The following is a 21,389-nucleotide window of genomic DNA, read 5'->3' on the forward strand; positions in this document are numbered from 1 at the left end:
AATTTTTTCTTCCATGGCAACTGTAAAAACAGCTGAGATTGTGTTGAATAACTAAGTGTATTATCCCACGAACAACAGGGTCCCATTAGCTCCGTCAGAAGGCCAATACCCTCTGTACTGAGAACCTCTTGATTCAGTATATTTCTCTGCCACAGAGTGAATTCCTGCTTGACCCCATTGGAGGAATCACTTTATATCTTGAAGCATGAAAACAACTAAAGCAGAAAAAAGATGTTACTTTCCCTCTCTTTGCATTTTGATTGCAGACATCAAACAACACATTGCAGTCCAGCACATAGAAGAACGTTGCAGCAAGTAAAATAAATAAATTAAGAAACACTGTGTGAAAAAAAAAAAAAAGCAAAGGAAGGGATTGTATGACAGCAATAAATGTATTCTGTTCTTTATAAGCACATGTGTGGACAGTGGGTTTGTATCTATGGGACAATTCAGGAAACAAATTAATAGATAAGTTTGGGGTTTAAGCTCAGCAGATTTCAGAGCTCATTGTTTATACCTTCTGGAGTGCAATAAAGCTTATCAAGAACTTTTCCATTGGATACAAGAGTCAAAAGAAATAAGAGGAATGTGAACAGCATGCTTCCTCTGGGTTGTTACAATATCTGTAATTCTTTCAGCACAGATTTCTCATGTTAGCTTAAGCTCAGTCTCACAACAATCATTTTGAGCAGATAATTGTAAATATTTTGCTGAGCTGACAGAGTTGCTCGGAAATTTACCATCATTTCACTCTCCACAAGCTGAAAGCACATGGCAAGTTCAAGGGCCCTTAATTAAAAATATTACACTTTCACTATAGAAGCTCTTGCTTGCATGCTGGTAATACTCTGGGATAAAACAACTGCTGATGTAAATGCATTAATTTCAGTGTAATTTCAGTGAGAAGCTACAAGAGTCCTACATTTTCATTTAATGATTCGGATATGGTTTCTGTAAGGAGGAAGTAGGATCACCTCCCTGTTACAGAGGGGAAAGCTGAGCCTGAGAAGTGAGAGGCAGCAACTTGGCCAGCCCTCGGTTAAGCTGGGAGAGCACGCAAGCCTCTCACTCCTATTCCACATTTGTGCTTCCAACATGAACCAGATTATGGAAATGATGTATGAAAATATACACATTTCAGAGCATGAGATTCAGCTCTAGATCGCCAGACCTCAAAGCTGCAATATTTCCTAGGCAGAGTGTACTTCTGCACCTCTCTTATACTGAGAGGTCAATTTTTGTCTTCTTTTTCTATTTTGTTCATGTAAGGGGGGACTGCATGGCATGTTTGTTAGGACTATAATGTTGCATTTGCTAATGAAATAAAGTGGGGTTTTTGGGAGAACTTCTTTTAAGCAAAACCATGTGTTCCAGGGAGGAAACATTCTTCTGGTAAACAGCTGAGCCCTTAACATTTAGCAACATAACTCTGTGTTTGCAGCTATTGAAAACTGTGTGACCGAGGAAGCCTGTGTTTCTGGGGCTGAGGACTGAAAGCATTTTGCTTGCTGTCAGAACGCCAGCCCTTTCTTTTATGTATACACTAGATGCAAGAAAGAACCAGTTATTGGATGGTTGCTTCTTATGGTTTTAATAAAATTTGTCTCATATCAAAACGCTGCTGGGTTTTAATGTTGACGCTGCGTTGAGCGATGTTCTCTGCTCCAGCACAGCTGGCTCTTGCTTTCCAGAAATATAGCTGCACCCTGGCATTACTTGCAAAAATTGCACCCCTAAATCATTTCCTCATCCCTCTGACCTGTGCCAGGAAGGACTCTCCACACGCAGATCTCCTTGCTGCTAAGGAGAAGGGGATCATTCCTCCTTTACACCTCAGGTGTCGTGTGAGCAGGGAGCTGTAGTGGCAGGAGGCAGCTGGGGAACAGGAGAAGTTACCTGCCAGACACGAGCAGCAGCCCTGGAAAGCTCAGGAATAAAAAGATACAGCTGGAAACTGCAGGCAGAAACAGGACTGAGAGGATGGGAGTGCCCCATCCCCGGCTCCTGCTTCCCATTCCATGAGTCCACCTCTTTCAGAGACATCTGAAGGGCTGCAGGGCTGCAGGGCAAATCCTGCTGATGGGAAGTGGGGAAGTTTTATTTAGTATAAGTGATTTCCTGAGCAGCATTAGGGAGGGAAGGAGGCTGGTTGGATGACTTAGATCTTACATCGCTTCTCCATCCAGCAGCTGGAAGGGCAAGGCCACAGCCCCAGCTCCCTCTGGACAGAGGGAGATGATTATTCCTGTGCCCGCTCATCTTGCTGAAGCTGGGCTGCTGAGCTCTGGGCATCATGTTGACCTTTGCAGTACAAAGGGATCTTATCTTGTTCTTTGTAGCCCTCAAAGCAGCTTGGCATGGTTACAAATTTCAGTAACTACCAACTAAGGCCAAACAAGATCCCATGATAAAAGTTCAAGGCTCTGCATTCCTCTTCTTATTGCTTTCCTGAGCAGATTCTCATTTTAATCAGACTTATGGTACTTTCATCCAGTTATCTCAAAGTATATAATGGCTACTTTGATTACTGGCAATAATGAGCTAATCAATTCTTCTAGGTATTATTTTCAAGGGATAAATATTACTATCCTTGCTGTAAGAACTGGGAAATTGAGGCAAAGAGGAGTAGTTGTTGGTAAATAGGTTTGTTTTACTTTTAATAGTATAATAATGTCCTGGTTTTATTTGTATAGGTTTATGTATTTTCTCCTTAGTATGCTTTGTGTTCTGTTATTGCTTTCCAGTAATGTTATCTGTCATTGTATTGGTAGATAGCACTTAGCAACAGTTGGTTGTGTGCATGTACTGAGGTTCACTTAGGAAAACTGCAGTGATTTCAGGAAACTTAACAGATGCTGAAGGTTTTTTTATCATTTTACATATATACATATATTTGATTTATCATAACCCTATTTTCCTGGCTTTTCCTTTTTCTTCCTCCTTCTCTTGTTTTTGCTGCCCTCTTTTGCAGAAAAAAACACAAGTAACATTCTTTTTTATTTATTTTCTGTATACTTCAGCTTGCATGTAAATCTCTAATATGGAAAGCTAACTGAATATGACTTTTTAATGTCTAAAGAACTAAGATAATCTACTGGTTATGAAGTTTGCAAGGAAGAACTATGGCTTTATTAATATATCAGTTAATAACTTCTATCTATAATTAATATTAAGAAGATATATGTTGGTTTAGTAGCATTTACCTAAGAGTTTAAAAGTACCACAGTTCAGGTATGCTTCCCTGAACTCCTTTGAACAGTAAACAGACAAACAGACAAGTAGCCAGATCAGAAGGGTCTGCTGTACCAAAAAAAAAAAAAAGAAAAAGAGGACTTTATTTTGTTTGGCAGCTCGATTTTGGTGGAAATACGTGCTATATAAAACTAAGCACATATGTAGCTATTCGTAGGATCGAGACTTTAGATAGGAACAAGTGTCATGAAACTCTTATTTGAAACATTCACTTTGCTCCAAACTTGTTGTTTAGTAAGGGCCTGACTTCTAAAAGCATTTAGGTGTTTATATGCATCTGGGTGCCTTTATAAAGCCAGCACTAATTCCTTATTGAACTGTGGACTAAGGGCCTCCAGAGAGTCTGAGAACCTTATATAGACTTACTTCAGTCAACTTTTAATTCTAAGGAGACTAAAAAAAAAGTTATAATTAGTCTCAGATGTGTTAAAAAAGTGCTTCACAAACAAGAGAAACAGTCAATATGAAAAAAAAAAAATGAGGTAACATAAGACTTCTGTAATTGGAATATTTGGGAAATTTAGTAGCAATAAGAGGCAAAAAACCTGTGAGAACCACAACATTGTTTCCAAGGTGTCACTGTTAAATTTAGCACTGTTAGCCCTGACAGCTTTAGTTCTGAGACTTTCTGCTCTACAGATTATTTTCCTGTGGCTTGTCTTTGAAGGGTCCCTCTACTTCTCATGTAAAAGATACGGATTTGCACACTGCCTATGGCTCCAAGACTTTTCTGGAAGGGTAATGCAGTCTTTAAGCACTTTTGGAGTGGTTTGCGTTTTCCCTCTTGTGCCGGGGGAGACAACAACGATCTTCCTTGAAATAAAGCCCAAACAAGGGAAGCTGAAGAGTGGGAGTATGTGAGGGAGCTGGAGGATAACTGTTACAGGGCTGTGAATCTCCACTCGTGCCTGGTAGGCTCCTCTTGTAGCCCGTAGTATTTATTCTGTCTATTTAGTCTAGGCTCTTCCCAAATACCTGCTTCGGTTCTTACGCAGATTGCGGAGGGTTCTGCCCTGAGGCCGAGCGGCAAGGAAAGTGCTCCCCGCAAATGTCCGGTTTGGATCAAAATCCCCTGCTTTTTCCATTAAAAACACACGCGTGCCTGCATTTCCCTTCCACTCCTATCCTGTAATGGTGTGCGGCCCGACGGAGTCTGAACGCACGAAAGGGAAATGCCGGCATGGGGCATTTCCTCACGGATGAGCCCTCCGAGATTTGAGGAGAACTCTTGGCGGGTCCGTAGCCCCTGGGGCGGCTGAGGAGGGACCGCGCCGGTGTCACCTGTCCCTGCCCACGGCCCTTGGCAGGGGCGGGAGCGCTGCCAGGGCGCTGCGGTGCCTGGTACCGCGCCCTCGTCGGCACTCCCGGGGGTCTGTCAGAGCGCGGGGCTTGTGGGTTTAATGACCCTCTGGCGTGAAGCGTGGGGTTTGGGGGTTTTTTGTTTATTTTTCGTTACGCCGATCTGAGCCTGCGGGAGCTCTGGGCACCCCCGGGCCGGGCAGTACAGAGCGCCCCCAGATTAAGAGGAATTTCTTCACAGAAAGGGTAGTTAGACATCGGAACGGGCTGCCCAGGGAGGTGGCGGAGTCACCGTCCCTGGAGGTGTTTAAGGAAAGACTGGACGTGGCACTCAGTGTCTAGATGACATGGTGGTGTTCGGTCGCGGGTTGTACTGGATGATCTCAGAGGTCTTTTCCAACCCGACCGGAATCGATTCTGTGATTCCGTGGTCTCGCACGGAATCTCGGGGGCCCTCCGGGTGCGGGCGCCCCTCCCCAGCCGCGCTCCTCCCAGGCCGGGGGGTGCCGGCCCGGGCTGCCATGTCTGTGGCGCAGCACGGCCCGGGACCGGCGGGAGGAACGCCCCGCCCGCCGGCGCCGCGGGGAACCGGCCGGGCGCCGACAGCCGCGAGGGAGGGAGGGTGGGAAGAAGGGAGGGCGGCGGGAGAGCCCCACTCCGCCTGCCCGGCGCCACAGCCCACCGGGCCGGACACGAGCAGTGCCGGGAACCTCCCCGCCGCCCCAGGCCGCAGGGTACGGCCGCGCTCCCCCCAGCCGCCGCCGCGCACTTTTGGGCCGACAGAAAAGGGCGTGCGGGGCGGGGCAGGAAGAGGGAGCCTTTTTTTTTTTTTTTTTTTTTTTTTTTTTTTAAGGAAAACCCCCCCCTTCGCCTTTAAGGGGCGGGTTCAGAGGAGTTTGCGGAAGAGCCCGGCGAGAGGCGGGCGCTGATTGGCTGAGCGCGGTCTCGTGACGGCGGCCGGGGCGGTCCCACCCCCCGCCCCGCCGGCCCCCCGCCTTCCATTGTGTGCGCGAGCGCCGCCGGGCCCCGCCCCCCGCCCGATCACGCCCCTCCAGCCGCCGGCCCCGCCCCCGTGGCGGCCCCGCCCCCGCGGTCTCTTGGCTCATTTCCGGCCGCCGCCGCCGCCGCTTCCCTCCGAGGGCTCGGGAGAGCGAAGGAACAACAGCCGCCATTTTGTTTGTGTGTGAGCGACGGAGGGAGGAGGAGGGAGCGAGAGGCCGAGCCGGACGGGGCGAGCCAGGGGGAGGGCAGCGCACAGAGACCCAGGGGCTCGGATAGGGGACGGGGAGAGAAGCGAGGAGTCCAGACGCCCCCCCCCCTCCCCACCCCAGCCTGCCCGTCCCCTCGCTATTCCCCTCTCTCTCTGTTTCCTTTTCTCTCTTATCCTTTTCCCGGAATTCTCTCTTGCCGCGCTGCCCCGCGCCCCCGCTTTGCCCGCTCCGCACACACGCCCCCAGAGCGCCAGGCAGGGGCAGTAGGGAGCCTGCGCTCGGCCCCCGCGCTGCCGCCGTCCCGCCCCGGCCCCCCCCGCCGGGCAGCGCTGGGACCCCCTCCCCCGCCTGGCCATTCCGGGGCGAGTCCTCCGGCCTCCCCTGACGTGATTTTTCTCCTGTTTTATTCTTTTAATTTTACCCCCCGCTCCTCTTCTCGGAGGGGTCGCTGATCGGCTTCCCCTCCCACCCCGACTACCAACCTCTTCGCTCCTTTCCCCACCCTCGCGGAGGCGAAGGGGGAGCCCCCGCCGCGCCCGAGCAGCGGCCGAGGGTTTCCTCCCTCGCTCATCGCGCCCCGCATCGCCCGTGGGTCTGCGGGAGCGGAGACGGGCAGCCCCCTCCCTGCCACCATCCTCGGCCGCCCGAGAGGGGGGAAGGTAGGCAGAGAGGGCGGGAGGGGCCGGCTTCCTCCTCCTCCTCCTCCTCCTGCCGCTGCTGTGGGATCGGCCCCTCTGCCTGCGCCGGAGGGGGGGGCAACCTGCTACTGCGAGCGAGAGAAAGAGGAAGGGGAAAGAAGAGAAGAAGAGGGGGGGGCAGAGAGGGTGTTGAAACCCGCCCCCCACCTTCCCATCCCGCGATCGGTGCTGCCTCCATAGCACAACAACCCCTCCTCCTTCCCTGCACAACAAGATGTGAAGCGGAGACTCCTGGGACTTATCCTCACCCTCCTCATCCTTACAGCTCCCCTTTCTGCAGCCATTAGCGACGGGCAAGGAAGAAGCGAGTGGAACTGGGGACCCCGCGCACGCCGTGCCACTTCCCCCGCCGCCTCCCCCCCAGCCCTGTCGCTGGCGGTGGGTATTTTTTCGCAGGGTGGTGTTGGAGGGGGAAGGAGCCGCTGCTAGAGGACGGTGATCTTTTTTTCTTTTTTCCTCCTCCTCTCCCCTCCTTCGCTCGCCTCCTTGTGGCGATGAGGAGGAGGAGGACGGCTCCGAGGAGGAAGAGGCTGATGGCGGCGGTGAGGAGGCAGCAGGAGGAGGAGACCCCCCGAAGGATGAAGATGATGATGGTGGCGGCGGCGAGGAAGCACCAGCACCACAACAGCCGGGATTAATTTTACTAAAAAAAAAAACCAAAACCAACCATCAGCCGTCTTTTTTTTTTTTTCTTTTTTAATTTTTTTTTTTCGCGGGGGCTTTACCTGCTCTTCCCATCTTCGTTCAGCCCTTTCGCCTGGGGGAAGAGGCCTCAACCCCCGCCCCGGCTCCCACCTCTCCCTGCTTCTCCGCTGCCGCCCTCCCAGAGCCCGAGGAGCAGAAAAAAGGGGAACTTGGCCCCCCTCCTCCGCCAGATCCTCCTTGATCGCTCTCGGCGTTATTGTTGTTCTTCAGCTGACTCGGGGCCCCAGAAGAACGTGAAGGTTTCGGGGTTCACCCCCCACAGTCTCTCTGCTCTGAGTGATTGTCTAAAAAATTAAAAATGGCCGAGAATGTGGTGGAGCCGGGCCCGCCTTCAGCCAAGCGGCCTAAACTCTCCTCACCGGCGCTCTCCGTGTCCGCCAGCGACGGAACAGGTCAGTCTCGGGGGCCCGGGCCCTCCCCAGCTCTCGGTGCCGCAATTACTGGCGTTTTCTCCCCTCTTCTGCCTAAATCTCCTCCTCCCTTTTGCTGCTGTTCACTCGAGCCTGCCTTCCTCCTTCCCGTCTGTCTCCTGTTTTCGCTCCGTTTGAACCTATTGGCGTTAATGGCATAGGGAGGGTGTTCGGATGTTTCTGCCCTTCTGGTTTTTTGGAAGTGATTGAAAGCAAAGCTGTCCAGTTTATTGTGCTTTTGATCAGCTTCAGATAAGACTTACCAGTTCGTCATTTTCGTGTCTTTCACAATAGTAGTTATTACCGAGCTCCTTGCTAAGCATAATGCCAGTTTATTTAATGCCAGTTGCAGAAATACGAAATGGTGCTAAAGACGATGCTTTTGTACACTTTTTTGTTGAACTACATGTGTACAGGCAAATGTGTCTTGTTTCTTATTTTATTTTGTGTATACAAGGGATTTTTAACATCTTGTTTAGAAACGGGATTTATTTGTCTGCTATTTTTCTTTCTTCTTGCGTGCAGTCTGCTTATTTGATTTACTTTTTGCAATTCTTCATTATTCTTCCTTGCAAAAGGGTATCTAAATACTGCTTTTCTGATTCAAATAGACCATCCACTTTAGGAAAAAAAAACAGCTAAAACCAAAATCCAGATGCCATACTTGTGGCATAAGGTTTATTGAGATTCTTATCTTCTTAGAGATGAAATGTTATTTCACCTTATTTGCATTAAGAATCAATATGGAGTGTAGTTCGTCTTGCATCTCCCGTTTCTTTGCTGCGAGACCAAAATGTCTGAAATTCCCCTGTAGACTTAAGAGCTGCGAAGATAAAGGGGCATCTCTGCAGTCCTGCACAGGTCTTTGGTGATGCTGTGAAGGCAAGCTAGGGGCTGGAAATTTTAGGTGTCCCAATCCCTTGCAAATATAAACTGGTTGTACTGGGAGGGGGGGAGTAACAAAGGGCTGTTCAGCTTTTTAATGCTTCCTGTGAAGCAAGTGAGTATTTGGTGACATTTTGCTATGAGAATACTCTGTTACCTGTCCCACAGGAGTTTCTTTGAACTCACATTAGATTTTCTTAGCCTATGGGATATGGAGGAGGCCTCCTCCTGACAGACTGGTCAGTGGTGGCATTTCTGAAGCCCCCAGTGCTCTTGTTCTATGCAGTTAAAAGCTGGCAAGAAAAAGGAAGAGTTGGGGGTTTTTTTTTTGTTTGGTTAGGTTTGTGGGGTTTTTTTGTAAAAAGCTCCTTTTTTGACAGTAAACAGCAGGTTTTAGTAGCCGGTTTCTGGTTGAACAGTGGACGTGATTCTACTTGGAATCATCTCCAAAACTTTGATTTTTACCTTTCCTATTCTTGGTGAATGATGTGCTAGTTTTGAAAAGTTTGTAACTTGTAATGCCTATTAGATACAGGCAATATTATGTTGTAATTGGAGGACATGACTATTCCTAATATCAACAGGTCTCTAGTAAGGGAGTAGAAGAGCATTGGAGAAGCTACTCTTTAGCTGGAGCTACTTATTGTTTTTTTTCATGCTAGACTTGGAAACCAGTAATTAAGTCAGTAGTAACCATTTTTAATTTGTCTTGACAGTGGTTATTTTGCTCCTTTTAGAGAGGTGAAATATAAATGTTTCGTGAGAGGAATTCTGATACTTGAAATATGTGAAAGTTAAAGACCTCTTTTGATTCAGATGAACATCCATATCTAAGTTAAGATGTTTGTGATCAAATAGGGACTGGATAATTTGTGTATGTATTTCAGTTTAACAGGTGCAGACTTTCACAGAATACTTAGTCTTTTAATTGTTAACTTCTTGAGCAGCTTAATAAATGAACTTAGAGTTTTGGTGAAGCACTAGGGATTGGACAGTTTCAGTAGTGCACAAATGTGATATTTTTTTCCCCGAAGTGACTGGGACTGTCATCACCTGATACCTATGCAGAGGTTTATAGCGATGCAAACACTTTATGTATGCTACATAAAAACTATTAAAGTATTCTGACTATTCTGGCTTTTTTTCATTGTTGTTGCCAACTAATTAGCTGAATATGTGACAGTTCCACTTTTTTTTTTTTATTTAACATGACATCATATTTGTTTCTCTAAATAAAATCCAACCTATGAGCTAATGAATGTGTTTTGAGGGTTATATTTTTTCATTTGCTGCTTGAGAGACTGCAGTTTGTTTTGTCATACTTCTGCTGTTGTGGGAAACTGCTTTGAAGATTACTTTTTTTTTAACCTGTCTGTTGGTTAAATTTGCTTTGAAATAGTGCAAGCAGCTGTCATTAAGTAAATTCCACTTATAGAATCTGTTTTATTGTCCCCACTCCTCAGTTAATTATAGAAAATAAATAACATGGTGCTTATGTACTTACTCAAGCACTCTTTTTAAAACTGTTAGATTCTCAGCATCATTAGAGGGAAGGAGAAAGGCAGGGAACTTGCACTGTTAATGGAACTTTTTCCAGCACATGTGCGTAGTGGACCTTTGAGTGTGTTTTTTGCTGTTAGCTTTTTGACTCGTTTCTAACTCTGAAATGCTGTTTTAACTTGTTAGATACCTAAAAACGATGACTGACTCCTGTTAATTTATTCCCAAACTCGCAGATGTTAAGTGTATTTATATTGAAGACTAAGAGGAGTCTCTAATTCACTCATGTTTTCACTGTAGACCTGGATGACACTCTAATTCTGGGCCCGGAATGTACAACTTTATTGTTTGGTCGCATTTTTCCAAAAAGAAGTCAGCAAAGATTGTCCTAATGTGCTTGACTTATTGGCAGCAGTCAAATATTTCTGTATTTCCCACTGTTGTTACTGTGCTGCACCTTCTTCTGTCTTGGAAGCCTTAAATGGTCCATGTGTTCCCTGCACAGAATTTTCTTTGCTGTAGAACATACTGTATTAGTGTAGTTTTGAGTTGCTTTGTTAATGCCAATTCCTTCTTTAGGAGGTAAGAGTAACATAAACTTACAGGGAAAGTGAAATGTTTGTAGCAAATCTTGTAATAAACATTTTGAAGTAATTTAGAAAGTCTCGGTATGGGCAGTGTCCTGTAGTATATTAGAATTTTTGAATGGTCTCTTTTTTGCTTTCATGTTGTGTAGCTCTAGAATAATTTCAGGGGCAGGACTGTGCAGGATTTCATTAAACTGCCAGAGGTTTTTCAACAACTTTTTTTTTTTTTTCTATTTAAGTGTTACATTTGTTGCAAAGAAGAATGGTAATTATCCATATATCTTGTCCAGCCGTTAAGTTTTCCCAGGGCCATTACAACTGCACAGTACTACCATCTTTTGGTGGCAACAGTATCCTAGTTTGGGATGTGACTTTGTGGGTGCTAGCACAGCTCTTCAGCATGGTTACATTGATGTAAGTACTTGGCAGGTGTAGCTCATCTCGCCTTTCCTTACCGGTAGCAACACGGATTTAATATGTTGCACCTATGCTAAGAGACTTTCCTAAATATTGTATTAGCAAACTGGTGTATACTAGTCCCCCCCACTATCATAGAATAATTTGATTGGGTCCTGAGGAGTTATCTCCTGGAGTAAAATGAGTGAAAGTCATTCATAAAGATACATTTTTGATTGCATGTGTTAAACCACTGTTGTTGGTTTCTCGTGACGGGGGGGGAGAGGGGGACTTTTTATCTGTGAACCCCTCAACTTTTCCTGCAGTAGTGTGGGAGTGCTGAAATTGCTATGTACGGATTTCTACGTGGTATATTCAGGATGGTGGAGTTTAATCATCTTTTACAGCACCCCCCCACACACACACTGCTCCTCCCCCTTAGAAATAACCTGTTTTCTGTGAACTGGGAAAGTGTTTTGGGCTCTGGGTTCAGAACCGCTGTGTTTCCTCACAGAGTAAAGACGGAGTAAACCCCCTGCTGCAGTGTGTTTGTGTGGTACCATGTGTTTAGGCTGGTAGATCAGAAAATAGGATTTTAAGTGCTTAGTGTTTTGGGCTCGCTGTGACACTGGAAGTCAGTTTTCTTCAATTACTTGGCACGTGTGTTATATCAGAGATCAGAGAGTGTATCTGTGGTATGTGCCTTAGCGTCCTTTGGTTTACTACGTCCAGAAGTCATGTTTTTCTGCGTCATAGCACATCTTCAGTCTCCTTTGCAGTACCCATCTTCTGTCAAGTTTGTATGTTCCTTTTCTTCAGGAACTGTTTCTGACCTTTAAAGTTTTACTTTCCCTCACATCAAAGGTCTAAGATTTGTAATGAAACCTCTTCTGGACTACTGCAGTTTTGACTGATACTCAGCTTTCATTTGTTCCAAATGGATCAGGATGTTTCATTTCTCAAAATGAGTTGTATTAATCTTGTCTTGCTGCCCTTTTCAATTGTTTCCAGACAGCTGTGTGTTTTTTCCTAGTGTTTGTATATACTACAATTAAAATTAATTACTTTTCACAAATCAATTTTCTGGCTATCGTTTAGGACCAAGTCATTAACTGCATTTAACTTACAGCCACCAATTAAATGTTTTTATCCCTTGTTGTTAAAAACTACATTTTTTTGGTATTTTTGCCCTAAAATATGGTTTGATGGGTGGCATATACTGTAAGTCAAGTATTGCACTGCTGGATGCTTGCGTGGCAAAAATGGATGTCTTTGCTAAGCAGGCTCTTGAAGTAACTGTATTAGGAATAAATGTAAGAGTTTAAGCCTGTGAAATTTTCTTTAAAAAGTAAACCAATCATTTATATGATGCTCAGTGAGTTTTTAAAAAAATCTTTCAGACTTTTGAACCTTGTAGATTTCCAAACTGCTTTATCTATTCTCCTGTGTCTCTCCCCAAGTGGATTGTGTGTGTGTCTCTGACATAGGTAGGTACTTTTTCTGAGCAGTGTTAAAGGTGCTTAATTTTTTTAAAAAAAGAAATATTCACTACAACAAGAGGATCATCCATACTGTGATGTAAAAGTGAATCTTGAGCACTTACAAATAAAAGACCTAAGAGACTAGAAAACCAGTTTACAATTGCAATTTAAAAATATATTCACAAGTTTCATATTGCAGGAAAAACCTTGTATTGTTGAACTTGTGAATTTAAATCCTAGATTAAAAAAAAAAATCTAATTTTTACATCTTGTTCCCCTCAGTCCTAGAGCAGGTCTTGGACTGAGTGTAAAGGGCCCCTAGTTCAGGTTATTGGTCAGTTGTACATTTGCAGAAAACTAAATTTTATCTGGGAAGGGTCTGTCAGACTCTAGGGTTTGCTATATGTTTTTAGGGTTTCAGAAGGTACTGAGGGTAAATGCTGAACTTCTACTGTAGGAATTCTGATTTCTTCTATCTTTACAACTTGGAGAAAATTACTTTGTCATTAAATTTCAGTTTTGTATGGTTTAGTGTGTGTTTCCTCTGTGGGCTACTTGATCATCTTCACTGTGCCATCTTGGTGTCTTGCTTAGCTGCCTTAGCAGGAGCAGCCTTTCAGTGCTTGTTCCAGCAATGCAATGATACTACTTCAGCCTTTCTTATCACCTGAACTAGTGTTCCTTCTGAGAGGGTTTGCCCCAAAATCGTTTTGATTTATTATTTGACGAGTGGAGCAATTTTGCTGGGTAGATTTCATTGACAAATAAACAATGCACACCTGTCTCCCAGGATCTGGCTTTTCTGTCTTTACTTAAACTGTAGCAGCAGGCCGAAGTAAAATACATCTGTCTCTGCATATGGTGGTATGGCTGACAAAAAACTTCAGGGGGTGCACTGAATTTGTAGAACTTCAAGTAGAAGTTGAACTTGGGCAGATATCCTCTCCCTGAAGAGTTAGTGACATATCTGACAACGGTGTCCTCCTCCTAAACAGCAACAAGTTTTCTTAAAATGGATTGTCGTATAAATATATTTAAAGTTGGGTTAAAAATTTTGTGCAGTATTCTCATTCAAGCACTTTTTGAAGAAGATGAGTAGGAGCGTTGAATTCTGGTGAACTCAAATCATATTAACTTGTGGTTCAGTTGATGATGTCAGGTGTGTTTACAGGAACAGCAAGGACGTAAAATCATAGTTCAATCTAGGATTTTCATTAGAAAGTGCAAGTTATTTTTGGTTATTTGTTGTTGTGAGATGGGGCAGATAAAGATTTTGCTCTTTTCCATTTGATGGTGTAAAACACCTCTGTACTGCACCTTTTGTTGCATTTCATTAGAGTTTTCAACCCTATCTGTTTGTTTGCAGAATCACGATTTACTATTTCTTGCTTTGTAGAACTCCCAAATACCAGTAAGTAGGTAGTTTCTCATAACAAACTCTCACTGTTAATGAACTAAAATTTAATTTTCAGAGGTTTTTTCTTTTTTTTTTTTCAGAATTATAATAAAAAGTAAAATTCTGGCAAAATGGTGGTGTATGGCTTGTACGGTAGAACTTTTGCTGAAGCTGAACTGCCTTTTATGTATTCCTGGATATAATTTCAGGAAATCTCGGGAATTACTGGTTTAAGATAATGAAATCCGATCTGCTGATTTATGTGGGGGGTTTTTTTATTGTATATTTTTTTGTACATAAATTCAGCATTGCGCTTTGCTTTTACTCCGGAGTAATGTTGAATGAACTCAAGTAGTAGTACTCAGAAAACTTGACTTTTTGGTTACTGTACGTGCACGTTGTGTCATTTCAAAGTCGTTGTTAATTTGACAATGGAATGAACTTTACTCTTTTCTTGAAACTGGTTTGTAATGACTTCAGAAATGAAACTGATGCATTGTGTTCATGCCCGTAGGGGTGTTCCCTTCCTATCTGCATGGACCCATTTTTTGTCCACGAGCACAGCAGACCAGCAGGGCTTCTCCAGCTTTCCAGACTTGTGGGCATGGTCGCCCACAATTTATCAGCCCCACAGCTGAAATGCCATTCTTGCTGTTAAACAGTGCCACTGACCAGTGATAGGTAACTTAAGGTGGTCTCATGGGAATTTCAATGACATACACAGGATAGTGTTTGGAATAAGAATACTTAGAGACTTTTGACTAAAGGTAACCCAATGGAATTCATGCAAATAGCAACATGTTCACAAGGAAAGTAACTGTGTGACTTCAGCACTTTGAAATTAAAGTGTCAAAATTTCATCTTATTTCATAGAATCATAGAATATGCTGAGCTGGAAGGGACCCATCAGGGTCATCGAGTCACACTCCTGGCCCTGTGCAGGTCATCCCAAGAGTCACACCATGTGCCTGAGATTGTTGTCCAAAAGCTTCTTGAACTCTGTCAGGCTCGGTGCTGTGACTTCGCTGGGGAGCCTGTTCCATTGCTGTGCCACCCTCTGGGTGAAAAACTTTTTCCTGATATCTAACCTTAACTTCCCCTGACTCAGCTTCCTGCTGTTTCCTTGAGTCCTTAACACTGGTCATGAGAGTGAAGAGATTGATACCTGCCCCTCTGCTTCCTCTCATGAAGATATCGATGCCCCTTTATTTTTAATCCATTTAATAGATTAATTTAAATTAATTCTACATTTTAAGTTAGAGAAAGCATTTTGGCAGAGCTTGTGTTGCCATTGGATAATTGTGGCTTCATAGAGGATCTACATGAAAAGCCACCTCTTTAATGGTAAGAATAAATCTGACCTCCAAAACACTGTATAGCAAAGTTCCAGGTTCGTGTGAGAGACTCTTAGAGTTTTAATCTCTTTCTTAGACATTTGGTTTTTGTTTGGTTGAGGTTTTTTTTTTGTTTTTGTTTTAACTTCCCTTATAAAACTACCTGAACATATCAAGCTTAATTTTCTGCCATTGCAGAGGCCTTGGGAATTGATGACTTTATTAGAACTTTGTTTCAAGTCTGTGCTTCACCTTTGCGTCTGCATTTTCATGGGTACCTGAGGATCATCCTTTGAGATTGTGTCTCCTTATCTTGTTCTGCCTTTTTTGGTTTTATGTTTTGAGTTCTGGATTTTTTTTGTGGGCATGTCAGACAGTACATTTTAGGGCTGTAATGCTGGTGCTTGACTGCAAGCTTGAGTGGTTGATTTCTCTGGAATACTGGTTGTATCCTCTGGGTGCTTTCTCTGTTACATCTAGGCCCTGTTGAGTTCTGGGTAGCTTTTGTATCACCATGCAGAGAAGACACTGACCTCAGCACCTTATTGTTAGTCTTTGTCTGAAAGCACAGTGAAGGTATCATGTTTTCTGTGTGGTCCAACATGTCTGTGGCTCCTGTCAATCCTGTCACATGCATGCTTTGTATTCAGTGTCCTGTATTAAGCCTTGTTCACTTTTTTCATTGTGAACACAATGACTGTGATATAGTTTGATCCACTGATGATAGATTTCTGGGCTCCAGAAAAAAAGGTGCAAAAAGGTGACTGTTCAATAGCTTTCTAATTTGATATGTCTCTGTTCAGAATATAATAAGTGGGATGCAGGGACAGGAACTGTAAAATTTCCTACTTCTGTAAGGTCAGAAACTAGGTAAGCTCTGGAGTCAGTAGTTGTCTGACATATCTGCCATGCAGGGTTCTGGTGGTGTCACTGTTCACACATGATACTGTTTCTTCAGATTATACCAACTCTTCTCCAGACTGAATGCTCGAATGTGGAGTCATAAGAGTAAAGTGTTGCTATTTTGTTGCGTGTGGGCAAGTTCTTAGGAAACTAGTTTTGTTCACTACAACCTATTTGCTAGAACCAGATAGTCTCCATATTAATAGAAGTTCCGATTTTATTCTGAAAGGTGAATAAAGGTCTCTCTTAATCCAGACATGAGAAAATTACTGAATCCTGACTGTAGGCTAGAAATCATGCAAAAGAAACTAGTATGTGCCACCTGAACCTTTGTGTTTATTTCTTTGCTAAGTAGTTAGTATTGATATATTTTCCTTGCTTTATAAGCCTTGTCAGAGATCTCTACTTTGCCTTGCATGCTTGGAGAGCAGTTACATTACTAGTGCTGCCATGTGCTCTTGCAGTAAAATTAACCTGAAATAACTAATTTGAAAATTGATCACTTGATAAGGCACTGAAGGCTTATTGACTTAAGGACTTTGGTTGCACACTCTGCATATGTACTCGTTTAAAGTCCATTTTGGTGCCAGGTGGGTTTTCAACCCAGGCTGGCAGTTTCCTTGCATGTTGCACATTAGACATTGTCAAAAGCAGACTTGTTAGATGTAGGACTCAAAATCAAGAAAACAATCCACAGTATACAATGGAAGTCAATACACTGACTTTTGAAGTTGCTTTCTCACAGTTTAGGGCACAGTTCATATTACTTAATCCAGTCTAACTGGACTGCCATTGAAAGAAGTGGACCTGCTCCTTCTACTGTCTTTTCTGACCCACTTTCTCACTAGAGATCTAATGTAGTCAGGGCAAGTCAGGCCAGTTTCTTGACACTAAAAAAAAAAAAAAAGACCTGCTTAAGTGTTCAGTAGTGGTACAGTTCCTAAAAGGAATTATGATGTGCCCTTGTATGTTGAGACTACCTCAGTTAAGACTTCTTGTTCTACTGCTTAGATGTTGGTTTTTGGAGGTGCTTTTGTTTTCTTTCCTTTGACTCTTAGATGGCAGTAGCAATCTGTTCTATATGTTCTTGTTACTTGTGGGAAGAAATACACTAATAAAACCATAAATAGCATAATGGGGAATCACTGTGTTACTCTACTGAGATCAAGATCTAGCTCTACCACTTCCTACCAGTGTGTGGCTGGATGTTTTTGAGCTCTTAGACCAGATACTGTCTGTTTTGTTACATCCCAATTTTTCGGTGTCTGATTATACCCCAAGATCTCTAGAGACTGAGTCAGGTAGACAAACCTTGGCAGGACTAACTGATCTTCCTCCTTTGCCTTCCCACAGGCTTTATTTTGTTAGTGAGAAATCTTTGTGTGTATCCTTAATGAAACATTGCAAGGCCAGCAGTGGGCTCAGTGTACCGGAAAGTCAATCAGTTCTCTGGATATTTATCACCACTGGGTTAAACTATGCCTTTGGCTCCTGTGTGTGTGTATGTGCTGTTATTTTCACGTAGGCTGTGACCTGTCTGGCCCAGCCTTGTCGGTTTTGGATTGGTCATAGGTAGAACTCTCTGCAGTGGCCTTTAGGGTACCTGTTCAACCTCGAAGACTGAAATAGATGGCAACTGTTATTAGATGTACACAAGGTCTTATTGATCTTTATGGCCTTTTGAGACCCTTTGTGTTTCAGTCCTGTATCTGAAAATTTCTGCCTCTCAACAGTTGACTAAAAATGTAATTTTCATAGCTGACCAGACAACTGAAAGTTTATTCTAGTTTTGTTGTTTATCTACTGGCTAAAGAAGACTTGGAAGTTTTGTTTTTGGAAAAGACTTCTAAAAAGGGCAAACTCACACCAGAATGTTGCGTTCTTGGTACTTAACTACTTACAGTTTTGGCTTGTAGCTGATACTGTTCTTTTATGATGAATCTTCTGTCATATATTCTCTAAGATTAAAAGTCCTAACAAGTTAGTCTTATATGGAAAGAACATATTAAGTTTTTTGATGTAAAGAACTAATCCAATTTGGATTATTTCACAACCATTCAGGTTGGAGGTGAGGGGTTTTTTTAGCGTAACTGGTGATATGTTGTGTTGAGACATTAATAAAAAGAAAACCATTTTGTGTTTTTGACATTTTTCTTCCTGTTCACTGACTGTCACAGGCTTACCAGGCCAAGGAGCTCAGGTAGCTTGTACCTGGATGCTCCAGTTGGTAATGGCTAGCAAGCCTTAAAGCTGGAAGTATCTTCTCATTTATGAAGAGGAAGAATTTCAAGAAGAGTGAGATCTTCAGAGAAGCAGATTATTATTTTTTGTGAATAAAGATGAGCGAATCTTTGTCTCTCAGAACAAGAATTGCCCTGCCCCTTTGCAGTGTTATATCTGAAATCATCTAAATGGATCTTTCTGAGAAAATACTATGCAGTGGTTTGAAAAATGAATTAGTTCTCCATATTTAGACACTTAGTGATTACTATCCAGGTGGTTTTGTGAAGGATTTAATATACAATGGTCTGATCTCAGGAAAGGTGAAGTGAAGATTTTTGGTTTGGGACTCACCCTGTCCTGGAAGTTGTGTCTTTTCAAGAGCAGAAGTTCTTTCCCCTGCTACAAGCAGTCACAAAACTGGCCTTTGAGCTGTAGGTGCTGATGGGAGGTGGCTGTCTCCTACCATGATGACTATATTGTAGGTACAGGGTTTGTGCTGGCTCTTATTCTTTCCAGACACTCAACTTTTGTTTTCAGCTTTGTTCATCATTAAGGACAACAGACTAACTTGTGGACTCGTGATTGTATCTTCTTCTCTTTCCTCACTCGTGGGCTATTTGTCAGGTTATTAGCCAGAGTGTTTTCTGGATATAGTGCTTCAACATTTGCCTGTTCATGGTGTCCTAACAGGCTTCTTAAGATGCCTGTTAAGCTGTCACCATTTTTTCTGATTGGTTTCTCTATTTCCTTGACCTCTAATTTGAGGGTTTCTTCCACTGTAACTCTTCCCCTGCTCATCAATATTTACTTTTTAACCTAAAACTGAACATTATATGTTGTCTTCGGTTTTGTTTGTTTTTCAGGGGGGGCAGTGGGGTGGTGTGTGTGTATGGTGTGTTTTGACATAAGTCTACTGACACACAACTCTGAATTAGTCATTTTAAATGGAAGAACTTGAACAAAGCTTTATTCTCCTCATTGTTCTTTCACTTCTGAATCTTCAAAAATACCAGTCATGCAAATGAAAGATCAGTCCTTAGTGTGCCTTGCAAAGCATAACTTTTAGCACAAGATTTATGTTAATAAAGAATGTGCTAACTGATTTTAATAGTTTAAAACAGTTCTTTAGTGGAAACTTTCATTCTATCTCTGGTGCTTTGTAGCAATGTAGAGTGTATAAATGGAGTTATAAAATCTCAGTTGTGGTATGCCTGCATTCTTGCCAACCTTATATGATATTTTCAGAATTCTGAAAGTCATGATCTTATCTGTGATAACGATTGGAAAGTTGTAGAGACTCTTACTACAGGAGTTTGGCAGTTTGGGTATGGTATTGTGCGAAACGTTTTTAAACAAATTTGTAACGCTCATGAGCTTTTCTGACTTACTACTGTTCAACTGTAGTCTTTTTCTGCTAATATTTGGACCAAGCCATCTTGCCAGCCCCTCAGAAACTCACTGCAGTTGACATGGCCTTTTAAATGCATTTGCTGAGATGAGTAGTATTTTAGGTTATTGCTTAGATTGAAGTTTTTGAAAATGCAGTGCTACACCTCCGACAGAGCATCCATGAAATGACCTTTCTGGCAAAGTGGTGCTGAAATATTCCAATAGTTAAGATCAAAAAAATTACTCTTTGTAGGTGTTCTCAAGTTCCAAACATTGTTTTACAGCCTAGTCGTGCCTCAGCTTTTCACAGAATGACAGAATGGTTTGGGTTGGAAGCAACCTTAAAGATCATCTCGTTCCAACCCCCCTCCCATGGGCAGGGACACCTTCCACTAGACCATATTGCTCAAAACCCCATCCAACCTGGCCTTGAACAGTTCCAGGGGTGTGGGGCATCCACAACTTTTCTGAGCAACCTGTTCCTGTGCCTCCCCACCCTCACAGTGAAGAACTTCTTGCTTTATCTAACCTCCATCTAGTCTCTCTCAGTTTGAAGCCATTCCCCCTTGTCCTATCACTACATGCCCTTGTAAAAAGTCCCTCTCCAGCTCTTGTGTAGCCCCTTAAGGTAGTGAAAGGTGCTGTAAGGTCTTTCTGGAGCCTTCTTTTTCTCCAGACTGAACAACTCCAACTCTGTCTTCATAGGAGAGGTGCTCCAGCTCCCTGATCACCTTTGTGGTCCTCCTCTGGATGCACTCCAACAGATCCATGTCCTCCTTTTATTGGGGGCCTCAGACCTGGATGTAGTACTGCAGATGGGCTTGCATGAGAGCAAAGTAGACCAACACCCCAAGTCTTTCTCCTCAGGGCTGCTCTCAATGCATTCTCCACACAGGCTGTATTTGTGCTTCAGATTGCCGTGACCTGTGTCCAGCACTTGCTCATGGCCTTGTTGAACTTCGTGAGGCTCCCATGGACCTACTTCTCAAATTTCTCAAGGTCCCTCTGGATGGCATCCCTTCCCTCCAGCGTGTCAACTGCACCACACAGCTTGGTACTGTCAGCCAGTTTGCTGAGGGTGCACCTCATCCTACTGTTTGTGTTGCCGTCAAAGACTTTAAACAGTGCCAGCCCCGACACTGATCCCTGAGGAACACCACTTGTCACTAGTCTCCACTTAGGCATCGAGCTGTTGACCACATCTCTTTGAGAGTGACCATGCAGCCAGTTTCTTACCCAGTGAGTGGTCTGTCCATCAAATCCATGTCTCTTCAGTTTAGAGACAAGGATGTCATGTGGGACGGGGTCAAATGCTTTGCACAAGTCCAGGTAGATGATGTGGTCTTTCCTCATCCCTCAGTGCCATAACCCAGTTGTAGAATGCTACTGAATTTGTCAGGCATGATTTGCTCTTAGTGAAGCCCTGTTGACTGTCACTAATCACTTCTTTATTTTCCATGTGCCTTAGCATAGTTCCTAGGAGGATCTGCTCCATGATCTTGCTGAGCACAGAGATGAGACTAGCTGGCCTGTAATTCCCTGAGTCTTCCTTATTTCTCTGTTTATTTAAAAATTAGTACCTCATTCTTCTCTATATCCCAGGTGACCAGGTTCCTCGTTTCCTTCTGGAGAGAGTCTGTATTTTCCCTAGCTGTCCTTTTATCACCCGTATGCATATAGAAGCTTTTCTTGTTGGTCTTGACATCCTTGGTCAGATTTA

At 43.5% G+C, this 21,389-nt stretch overlaps 1 protein-coding gene across 1 annotated transcript in view; it reads left to right on the top strand.

Annotated features, from left to right (window-relative positions):
- The first annotated feature begins 6,895 nt into the window (after positions 1 to 6,895).
- The window catches only part of EP300 (E1A binding protein p300), a 60,752-nt gene continuing 46,258 nt past the window's right edge, over positions 6,896 to 21,389 (top strand). Inside the window, exon 1 of the mRNA XM_027658885.1 lies at positions 6,896 to 7,557. Within this exon, the coding sequence (XP_027514686.1) occupies positions 7,464 to 7,557 (94 nt within the window). The 5' untranslated portion in view covers positions 6,896 to 7,463. The remainder of the gene's footprint in view (positions 7,558 to 21,389) is intronic.

This window comes from Corapipo altera, unplaced genomic scaffold (assembly GCF_003945725.1).
Source record: "Corapipo altera isolate COAL_440 unplaced genomic scaffold, ASM394572v1 1, whole genome shotgun sequence".
NCBI classification, from domain to species: domain Eukaryota; kingdom Metazoa; phylum Chordata; class Aves; order Passeriformes; family Pipridae; genus Corapipo; species Corapipo altera.